This window comes from Candoia aspera, chromosome 8 (genome assembly GCF_035149785.1).
Source record: "Candoia aspera isolate rCanAsp1 chromosome 8, rCanAsp1.hap2, whole genome shotgun sequence".
Classification (NCBI taxonomy): Eukaryota; Metazoa; Chordata; class Lepidosauria; order Squamata; family Boidae; genus Candoia; species Candoia aspera.
The window spans coordinates 23,162,017-23,173,913 of record NC_086160.1 but is presented as its reverse complement, the minus strand read 5'-3'; the positions used below and the strand labels follow the sequence as shown (position 1 = coordinate 23,173,913).

The 11,897-nt window shown below is 42.6% G+C and overlaps 1 protein-coding gene across 1 annotated transcript in view; it reads right to left on the bottom strand.

The window, feature by feature from the left end:
* ENPP6 (ectonucleotide pyrophosphatase/phosphodiesterase 6) overlaps nucleotides 1–11,897 on the bottom strand; it is a 38,376-nt gene that overhangs the window by 14,464 nt on the left and 12,015 nt on the right. Inside the window, exon 3 of the mRNA XM_063309782.1 lies at nucleotides 2,530–2,641. Coding sequence (XP_063165852.1) covers nucleotides 2,530–2,641 — 112 coding nt within the window. The remainder of the gene's footprint in view (nucleotides 1–2,529; nucleotides 2,642–11,897) is intronic.

The window sequence follows — 11,897 nt, the reverse complement described above, 5'->3', positions numbered from 1 at the left end:
AATCTGACTCTTGAAGTAACGTCTTCTGAGGTCAAATGCTAGGCGAAAAAATAAATATTTTGACCAAAAGTTTTGAGTTCACACAAAAGCTTGAACAAATCTTGCATGCAGAGCAGGCCCTAGCATGTCCTCATTTAGCCAATCCATAGCACAACGCAGCCGCCATGATTTTCCTCTATTGGAGCCAAACTCCATATAACTGCAGCTGCTTTATTTTCAAGTCACTGTTCAGATATCAAGAACTGAGGCTCTCTATCCTCTGTCAGTTTTTGAGTGAAAGTTATCCCCCTCTCTGGATGCTATTCATTTCAAAAGTGCAGCTTGCAACTGGAAATAGCATGTTTCAAAGCAAATCCTGCAGGAGAGATTTTCAGCATGGTGTCCTAATCCAGACCAGAAGCATGTTTTCAATTAAAGTCCCACTACTGTTATTTCTCCAAAATAAAACCAGCCAGTTTCAACATGAGTTATTTGATGTCTAATTTGGTCTGACAGTGATGCTGTTATCCAATTTTCAATCCCCTAGTAGTCCTTCATAATTGTTCATATGCACCTCATGCTGGATCGACTTACATCTCTGTTTCCCAATGTCCATATGTTGGCTGGGTATATTAGCATACTAAATACATCTTGCAGAGCTTCACAAGAACAGTGACTTTGTCATGTGAACATTGCAGGAAAAGTTGACGTTGTGAACAGGTTGTATTTCTGGGAGCTTGAGATAATTATTAGGTAAAGGTAAAGGTTTCCCTTGACATTAAGTCCAGTCATGTCCGACTCTAGGGGGCGGTGCTCATCTCCGTTTCAAAGCCAAAGAGCCAGCGTTTGTCCGTAGACACTTCTGTGGTCATGTGGCCAGCATGACTAAACGGAACGCCGTTACCTGACCGCCGAAGCGGTACCTATTAATCTACTCACATTTGCATGTTTTCGAACTGCTAGGTTGGCAGGAGCTGGGACTAGCAACGGGAGCTCACCCCGTCATGCAGATTTGAACCGCCAACCTTCTGATCGGCAAGCTCAGCAGCTCAGCGGTTTAACCCGCAGCGCCACCGCGTCCCTGAGGTAATTATTAGTAGATACTAAATCATATAACCTTGCTGAGAGATAAGTACAGGCTAAAAGCAGGAATTTCTTAACCTACATTGTGAATTAGAGTAGTCTGACAACAAGGTAAGAACTTTATAGCTCTACGTTAGAAATATCTGTCATCCATCTCCATCCATCCATCCATCCATCCATCTATATCTACCTATCTATCATCTACCTACCTACCTACCTACCTACCTACCTATCACCTATCTATCTCTATCTCTCCACCCATCCACCCACCCATCCACCTATCCACTCATCCATCTCCTTCCACCTGTTCTGACTAAGAACCTTCTCATATGCTAACATGCAGATTGATCCTTATTAAGTTGCCTGTTCATGTCTGTTCATGCAGTAGTGGTGAAATTAAGGCCTGAAAGTGCTACTTTCAGTAGCATGTGCAATGCATGTGTGTGTCAAAATTGGCAAGAAGGTAGAAACAGCATCACTGTTCAAGTCCACCCCTTTTGAAGGTGCGAGATATGTTCAACAGAGAGGGGGCTTGCATTGCAACCCTCTGTCTACTGTTTTGCCAGTTTTGACACATACCCCTACAAATCCTACTGACTACTATATTCATACAAAAGCTTCCAAAACATGTAGCTATGTGACAGATACTCATTCTAGCATATGTCCCCACATTTGCTCTTATTTGTCTTCTGCCTCCATTTTCTTCTCCATTGTATCATCTGTTTTATCATGTGCCCTTATTTTAAACTGTGCCTTGTCTTGAATATTTCAGCACAAAAGCAATATATAAATGCAGTGATTAAATAAGACTCCCCATGTGGAGCTCTTGATAAACACCTAATGAAATGAACTCTACTGACCGTTTCAATGACTTTTTTGTATACTAAACTAGCTTTTAGAATATTAATACTGGAAAGGCTATGGTTTAAATATCAATTGGATTTCCCTAAAAGCAAGAATTCAATCCCTCCTTAGCTGTAACAGTTAAAATACACCGTGCAGTCCTTTGGATACCTCGTAAAAATTGGAATAAAACAGAGTGATGCACAATTAATATCTTGTCCAAATGCATTCCTAATTGTTCTATCTAGTAGTAAAATTTCTAAATGAATAAAAACCTATTTGGGGTATATTTTGAAATCAGATACATAGCTGTCATAGATAGGGTGAAGTTCAGTTACGTTATTCCAGGCTATTGTGGCCTTCACTGTTTTCCAGAATGGTAAATCCTTGTTATGTTTTGTTCTTCCCGTGTGGGCAAGGAACTGAAATTGGTTTATTCAATGTTATAACATTTTCCCTATTCCCCCTTTTTACCTTTTTTGCACTATTTAATTTTTTCTTCTACCCCCAAACAGTACTATATGGAAAACTGAGATGATTTTGTGTTACTATCAATTGGTGCAACGATAAAAGCTTTTAATTTTTTTTGTTAAGGAAGTAATTAAAATGGTTTGGTGACTTTACCTTAAAGACTCAATGGCATTATTTACAGCATTGGAGAAATTGGCATCTGTTGGAACATTTTCATATGGTATACAATAGTTAGGTTTGACTCCAAGGATTTCAACTTCACAGCCTAAGAAGAAACATTTCATTAGTGAAACCTTGCTTAAATTTTGAATCCAGATCTAAACGTATCATACAAATTCAAGGTGCTTTTCGGAGGGATTCTGGCTCTCAGACTGAAAGTTTGTATGTTGGGTTTCTTTTTTTAAAGGATAGAAATTAATCAGAATACAAGAATTTCATATGAAAATCATGAGTGCAAATATTCACACTGAAAGCTAGCAATTGACAATAAATTGACAATAAAATCCATGTATCTGCCTGTGCACATATGTGCGTGTATGTCTGTAAATAAAAAATCTATAATGAAACTCAATTTTTCATGAGTTGGTCCTTATTTTGTTTGAATTATTATCACTGCAGTAAATAAAAGCTTAGATTAATGAATTAATTAATTATTTGCAGGTATCTCAAACTTCCAAGAAGAAAATACTAATTTCAGTATTCTCATTCAAAGATGGCAGCATCTACAGGGGGTCCCTACAGCCCAAGGCAACAGAAGTAATGTTGGGCGGCCAGCTCCACCCCTCTGAGACATGTATGGAACATCACAAGGCATGTAGAAAACAGGCAGCACTTGCCCTGCAGCACTGCTTTTGTCAGTCTGACCCCTCCACCCCTTTGCCCCACATTGGACCCTGCTGGATGAGTAGCTGAACCTGAGCATCTGGCCAGGGAGAAACAGACCTCCAGCTGTCACCTGCTTGTGGTGGCAGGAATCAAATGAACTGCTGTAGGGTCCCTGGAAAGAAAGAGAAGCTCACCGCTTTCTCCTTTCTAGGATCTCCCTCATCAGGATGTCTGCCTTCCTCCTGCTCTCTTGAACAGGTTTGCTGCAAAGTAAATATACGTGTAACACACACACACCATTTTTGTCCTTAACTGAGTTCTACATGATCTCTAACGTTTTCTGCTTTCCTTTAGAAGTAAACTTTATGAGAGCCAGTTTGGTGTAGTGGTTAAAGCATCGGGCTAGAAACCAGGAGACTGTGAGTTCTAGTCCCACCTTAGGCACGAAGCTGGCTGGGTGACCTTGGACCAGTCACTCTCTCTCTCAGCCCTAGGAAGGAGGCAATGACAAACACTTCTGAAAAACCTTGCCAAGAAAACTGCAGAGACTTGACCAGGCAGTTTTCAAGAATCGGACATGGTTGAATGGATTAAAAAAAAGTTACTTAGCAAAATTGGTTGGAATTCAAAAATTAACTGTAAGTTAAAGAATGGCTTTACCCAGTTCTCTACTTTTTTATAAAACTAATATATTAAACTGTTACCTCTATTTCCCTACACAGTCTTCTTAAAGCTGTTTGAACCAATCTGCTTTCTGACACCACAATTCTTTTTCAACTAATATGTTATACTGAGACTTAGAAACTAGCAGCAACAATTTTCAAAGTGAAACATCAACTATGGATAAGGACAACCACACATATTAATATTTATTTTATGCTCTGCTCAGCATAAAAAAAAATTGGTTTTTAATAATTCAGAGCTTCTGAAATCATAGCGTTGTGATAATTACTTCCATGGTACACATACGGGTTAGATAGAATGAGGGGAAATACAGAAAGTTTTGTAAACTGGATGGATTTCATAAATTGGGGCAATTTGTTTCCTCCTTTGAGGGTAGCAAATATCCTTCAATCAAAGGTTGGAGAGATGGTGGTTATTTATTTATTTTTATCTATTTATTAAATTTCTCTGCTGCCCATTTTGTGTACAACAACTCTGGACAGCTTAGAAATAATAAAAATGGCAAATCACTAAATCAATTCAATATAAACACATAAAAATACAAATACAAGATATAAAATATAAAATATAAAAAAATATAAAATATAAAATATAAAAAATATAAAAATATATAACATATAAAATATAAAATATAAAATATAAAATTCAAGATGGGAAGCTCTTCACCTTGGCGCCCTCATGGGGCCAACCACACCCATGGATAGCTGTCCCCTTCCCATTCCAGGCCAGGTGGCATAACAAGTTTTTTCTCCCTTCTGAAAGGCTGGGAGAATGGGGGCCTGTCTTACCCCCAGGGGTAGCTTGTTCCAAAGGGTGGGTGCTACAGCAGAGAAGGCCCTCTTCCTGGACCCTGCCAATCAGCAATCCCTCATGGACATGGTCCCTAACATGCCCTCTCTGCCTGACCGGGTGGGACAGGTCGATGTAATGGGGGTGAGGCTGTCCCGCAGGAAACCTGGCCCCATGCCATGTAGGGCTTTAAAGGTGATAACCAACACCTTGAATTGGACCTGGAAACAAACTGGCACTCAATGTAGCTTGCGCAGGAAAGGTGTTACATGTGCCCTTCTGGGGGTCCTAAAACTGCTCACACAGCTGCATTTTGCACCAGCTGTAGCTTCCGGATACTCTTCAAGGGGAGCATTGCAGTAGTCTATATGGGAGATGACCAGGGCATGAGTGACTGTTCGGAGGGACTCCCGATCCAGGAAAGGGCATAATTGGTGCACAACACGGAGTTATGCAAAGGTTCCCTTGGCCACGACTGCCACCTGCTCTTTGAGCAGAAGTTGTGAGTCCAGGAGAACCCCCAGGTTCCACACCAGGTCTGTCTGGGGCAGTGCAACCCCATCCAGAACCAAAGATGGTAAGTTCCCAGATACCTGGGAGCCCCCAACCTGCAGCCTGTAATGGTTGCCTATTCTAAAACACCATCAGACTCATAAGTAGGAATGCAAAGATATCTGATTTATTAAAGAACAGCATGCAGGACCACAAAGAAAGCTGAGAATGATGGTAAAGGTAAAGGTTTCCCTTGACGTAAAGTCCAGTCGAATCCGACTCTAGGGGGCGGTGCTCATCTCCGTTTCTAAGCCTTGGAGCCGGCGTTGTCATAGACACTTCCGGGTCATGTGGCCGGCATGACTCACGGAACGCCGTTACCTTCCCGCCGAAGCGGTACCAATTAATCTACTCACATTTGCATGTTTTCGAACTGCTTGGTGTGCAGGAGCTGGGACGAGCAACGGGAGCTCACCCCGCCGCGCGGTTTCGAACCGCCGACCTTCCGATCGACAGCTCAGCGGTTTAACCCGCAGCGCCAAATTCAAACTAAAAACCCTCGGTGCAAATGAAATCCCTCCCCCCATAGAATCTTCTCAAGTCCACAATCCCAGGTGCTCCTAACGGTTTCTGATGGTCTGCGGGAAAAGTCCTTGAGCAGATAAAATAACCCAAACATATTCCATTGTACTGATTTCACATACAGAGCTTGGTACAAGGTTTCACAGCAGCTCCCTCTCAAACAGAAACGCGCATCAGCGCCATGGCATGTGAAACATTATGATGTATAAACTACATTGAAACAGTGAACATGACACTGCGACTTGCCCACTCCGTCTTGCCAGGGTTCAGCTGAAGCCTGTTGTTCCCCATCCAAACCCTTACAGCCTCCAGGCACCGCGTAAGGGTGGCAACAGCATCACTTATCACCTGGGATGGAGATGTATAGTTGAGTATCATCAGGATATTGATGATACCTCACCCCATGGCGACAGATGATCTCACCCAGCAGTTTCACGTAGATGTTAAAAAGGAGCAGAGAGAGCACCAAACCCTGCAGCACCCCACAAAGGAGGGGCTGCGGGCTGGATCTCTCACTCCCTATCAACACTGATTGGGACCGGCCCTGGAGGAAGGAGGTGAACAGTGCAACGCTATGCCACCCTCCCCCAACTCCTCGAGCTGACCCAAAAGGATACCATGGTCAGTGGTATCAAAAGCCATTGAGAGGTCAAGAAGAGCCAGGATGGATGCACTGCCCCCATCCCGCTCCCACCAGAGATCATCCATAAGCGCGGCCAAAGCTGTTTCCATCCCATATCCGGGCCTGAAACCTGACTGAAAAGAGTCCAGATAATCCATTTCATCCAGGATCCTCTGGAGCTGCAACTCCACCACTTTCTCAACCACCTTCCCTAAAAAGGGGAGTGGGAGACTGGATAAAAATTGTCCAGAATAGTGGGGTCCAGTGATGGTTTCTTGAGAAGGGAGTGTACCAGCGCCTCTTTAAAGGCTGCTGGAAATACCCCCTCTCCTAAAGATGAATTCACCATTGCCTGGACCCACCCACACGTTACCACCCAATCTGCCTTCACCAGCCAGGAGGGACAGGGATCTAGTTGGCAAGTGGTGGCGTTTATAGACCCAAGAACCCTGTCCACTTTCTCGGGCCCAACAGGATCAAACTGTTCCCAGATAACCGGGCAAGTACGCTCCCCGGGCATCTCCTCAGGCCCTGCCCCATGCCTGGCATCCAGATAAAGAAACACCCAGAGTCCCTCTTTTGGGGGAGATGGACGGTAGCAAAATTTGAATAATAAATAAACAAACAAACAAATGACGGGTGCTGGAAATCTCATGCCAAATAATAATGTAGATGTTCTCTCTATAAGTAAGGATCTGGCAAACATTTTGTAAACATTTTTGTTCTAGTGGTTGAAGGCTGCAGGGGATGTAGTGAATTCGGAACATGTTATGAAAAGTATGGGCTAAGGCCATACTTCTCAACTTTGGCAAGTTTAAGATATGTGGACTTCAACTTCCAGAATTCCCCAACTAACACTGGGCTAAGGTAATGTTTTCATTTTAACAACAGCAGCTCTTGACAGATTTTCATCGACAAATCACATACACCACAGCTTTCTTACTTAGTGAATTGATTTAACTTAAATTCATCAGTATAAATCAATAAAGTCTAAATTATGTAAGGTGCTACTTTGCAGGGAATCTTAATAAACAAACTCTAGTATACAAAGTTCATGGCAAATATTTAAGGCATGTAGGACAAAGGCAGTACAAACCAAATGGTACCATGTGGGTAAATCTGACAGAGTTTTAAGGTGCTAGATTAGATGGAAGAATAAATAACTATCCAGAAAGGAATAGGGCTTTTTTCCTACCTGATGAAAAAGTAGAGAGCCAGAAGCTACTCCTTATACCAATTTAGAACTGCCACCATTTTCCAGGCTGATTATTTTCCATTTTACCGACTTCATCTCTACCAACTACAATTGATGAGCTCAATTTTGTTGTTTATTCGTTTAGTTGCTTCCGACTCTTCGTGACTTCATGGACCAGCCCACGCCAGAGCTTCCTGTCGGTCGTCAACACCCCCAGCTCCCCCAGGACAGGTCCGTCACCTCTAGAATATCATCCATCTACCTTGTCCTTGGTCGGCCCCTCTTCCTTTTGCCTTCCACTCTCCCTAGCATCAGCATCTTCTCCAGGGTGTCCTGTCTTCTCATTATGTGGCCAAAGTATTTCAGTTTTGCCTTTAATATCATTCCCTCAAGTGAGCAGTCTGGCTTTATTTCCTGGAGGATGGACTGGTTTGATCTTCTGGCAGTCCAAGGCACTCTCAGAATTTTCCTCCAACACCACAGTTCAAAAGCATCGATCTTCCTTCTCTCAGCCTTCCTTATGGTCCAGCTCTCACAGCCATATGTTACTACAGGGAACACCATTGCTTTAACTATGCGGGCCTTTGTTGTCAGTGTGATGTCTCTGCTCTTAACTATTTTATCGAGATTTGTCATTGCTCTTCTCCCAAGGATTAAGCGTCTTCTGATTTCCTGACTGCAGTCAGCATCTGCAGTAATCTTTGCACCTAGGAATACAAAGTCTTTCACTGCTTCTACATTTTCTCCCTCTATTTGCCAGTTATCAATCAAGCTGGTTGCCATAATCTTGGTTTTTTTGAGGTTTAGCTGCAAGCCAGCTTTTGCACTTTCTTCTTTCACCCTCATCATAAGGCTCCTCAGTTCCTCTTTGCTTTCAGCCATCAAAGTGGTATCATCTGCATATCTGAGATTGTTAATGTTTCTTCCAGCGATTTTCACCCCAGCCTTGGATTCCTCAAGCCCAGCTTGTCGCATGATGTGTTCTGCATACAAGCTGAATAGGTAGGGTGAGAGTAGACAGCCCTGCCGTACTCCTTTCCCAATCTTAAACCAGTCCGTTGTTCTGTGGTCTGTTCTTACCGTTGCTACTTGGTCATTATACAGATTCTTCAGGAGGCAGACAAGATGACTTGGTATCCCCATACCGCTAAGAACTTGCCACAATTTGTTATGGTCCACACAGTCAAAGGCTTTAGAATAGTCAATAAAACAGAAATAGATGTTTTTCTGAAACTCCCTGGCTTTTTCCATTATCCAGCGGATATTGGCAATTTGGTCTCTAGTTCCTCTGCCTTTTCTAAACCCAGCTTGTACATCTGGCAATTCTCGCTCCATGAACTGCTGAAGTCTACCTTGCAGGATCTTGAGCATTACCTTACTGGCATGTGAAATGAGTGCCACTGTTCGATAGTTTGAACATCCTTTAGTGTTTCCCTTTTTTGGTGCGGGGATATAAGTTGATTTTTTCCAGTCTGATGGACATTCTTGTGTTTTCCAAATTTGCTGGCATATAGCATGCGTTACGTTGACAGCATCATCTTGCAAGATTTTGAACAGTTCAGCTGGGATGCCGTCGTCTCCTGCTGCCTTGTTATTAGCAATGCTTCTTAAGGCCCACTCAACCTCACTCTTCAGGGTGTCTGGCTCTAGCTCACTGACCACACCGTCAAAGCTATCCCCGATATTGTTATCCTTCCTATACAGGTCTTCTGTATATTCTTGCCACCTTTTCTTGATCTCTTCTTCTTCTGTTAGGTCCTTGCCATCTTTGTTTTTGATCATACCCATTTTTGCCTGGAATTTACCTCCAATGTTTCTAATTTTCTGGAAGAGGTCTCTTGTCCTTCCTATTCTATTGTCTTCTTCCACTTCCGCGCATTGCTTGTTTAAAAATAATTCCTTATGTCTTCTGGCTAACCTCTGGAATTTTGCATTTAATTGGGCATATCTCCCCCTATCACTGTTGCCTTTTGCTTTCCTTCTTTCTTGGGCTACTTCTAGTGTCTCAGCAGACAGCCATTTTGCCTTCTTGGTTTTCTCTTTCTTTCGGATGTATTTTGTTGCCGCCTCCTGAACAATGTTCCCACCTCTGTCCAGAGTTCTTCCGGGACCCTATCTACTAAGTCCAGTCCCTTAAATCGATTCTTCACCTCCACTGCATATTCCTTAGGAATATTAGTGAGCTCATATCTAGCTGATCTGTGGGTCTTCCCTAATCTCTTTAGTCTGATCCTAAATTGTGCAAGAAGAAGTTCGTGATCTGAACTACAGTCAGCTCCAGGCCTTGTTTTTACCGACTGTACAGATGTCCGCCACCTTTGGCTGCAAAGGATGTAATCAATCTGATTTCGGTGTTGTCCATCTGGTGAAGTCCATGTATAAAGCCATCTCTTGTTGGAAGAGAGTGTTTGTTATGCAGAGTGAATTGTCTTGGCAAAATTCTATCAGCCTATGTCCTGCTTCGTTTTGTTCTCCCATGCCATACTTACCTGTAATTCCAGGTGTCATTTGACTGCCCACCTTAGCATTCCAGTCTCCCGTGATGAAAATAACATCTCTTTTAGGCATGTTGTCCAGTAGGTGCTGCAGATCCTCATAGAACTGCTCTACTTCAGCTTCTTCAGCATTTGTTGTTGGGGCGTATATTTGGATCACTGTGATGTTAGATGGCTTGCCCTGCATTCGAATTGAGATCATTCTGTCGTTTTTTGGGTTGTATCCAAGCACTGCTTTAGCCACTTTACTATTAATGATGAAGGCTACTCCATTTCTTCTGTGGTCCTCTTGTCCACAGTAGTAGATCTGGTGGTCATTTGATGTGAAGTGGCCCATTCCAGTCCATTTCAGTTCACTGATGCCCAGAATGTCTATCTTTAATCTTGACATCTCACCAATAACCACATCCAATTTGCCCTGGCTCATAGATCTTACATTCCAGGTTCCAATGGTGTGTTGATCCTTAGAACATCGGATTCGCCGTTCACCACCAGCACCGTCGGCCACTAGCCGTCCTTTCAGCTTTGAGCTAGCTGCGTCATCACGTCTGGGGCTAGTTGAGCTCATCCTCTGTTCATCCCCAGTAGCATTTTGACCATCTTCCGACCTGGGGGTCTCATCTTCCGATGGTATACCGACATATCTCTGGTTGTACTGATCCATTTAGTTTTCACGGCAAGAATACTGGGGTGGGTTGCCATTACCTTCCCCAGGGATTGCATTTAGTCTCACCTCTCTGTCATGACCTTCCCGTCTTGGGTGGCCCTTCACGGTTTAGCTCATGGCATCATTGAGGTGCTCAAGCTCCAGCACCACAACAAGGTAACGATCCTTTGCTGAAGATGAGCTCAATACAGAGCCCAAAAGGGCTCTGATTCATCCTGGATTCGGCTATGCAGCACAATGTGGCCAATTGGTGGGGAAAAGAATGCCAGCTTAGTTGATTTGAGGTCTAGTTGAGCAAGCTGACCGAAGAAGGGTTGAGGGATAAAAGAATTCTTTCTTTGCTAAATCAGCAAAGAAGCTGTTTCTAAAAAATGAAGTCATCTTTATCTCACAATATTGGGCCTGCCAGTCTATTTTCCATGAAAAAAACGTGTTGAAAGGTGATAATCATGTAACAGAGCTGATTTGATCATTACATTTATACTCAGATTTCAGCTGCAGCATCAAAACAATAGGCTTTAGATATTCATACTGACTCTTGTGTCACTTTTTCAAAGCCAAGGCCTAACCCAGCAATGAAAAAAACAGTTATTTCAAATGCAGATCTTGAAGTGCATTTTGCAGGACAGCTTCTCAGACACCACGCCCAACCCACAATTTGAAAAAGCTCTCATCTACATCCAGATCATCAGCTGTTCAAAATACTTCAAGACCAAAGCTGCATTATCTTGAATTGTACTATATAATTTCATCTGAATAATCTGACCTAAAAAAAATAGCTCTTCCATTTCTTTCTAAAGGTGCAGGAAAGCGTGCATTTCTTCTTAAAATGAAATACACACTTTCCTGCACTTTTATAGATTTGACATTGAGACCTGAATGGACATCTCATCGTTTTCAAATTATATGTATAAACAATAGTTTAATATCTGGGTGCTGAATGATGTAACTGAAACCTTTTAAAGCTTCCCAAACCTGTACAGAAAGTCTGCGGAACTTTTTTTTGTGTAGAGAGAAGGAATGAAATAGTAAGTGGTACTTCATTTCTTTCTTTCTTTTAATTCATGGACATCCACACTGAAGGGGGGATTAAAAAAGTCAATATGGAGGCTGCACCATGTGATCAAAGCTCCACCCCTGTTTTACATACATCATGTCACATGTAGGACA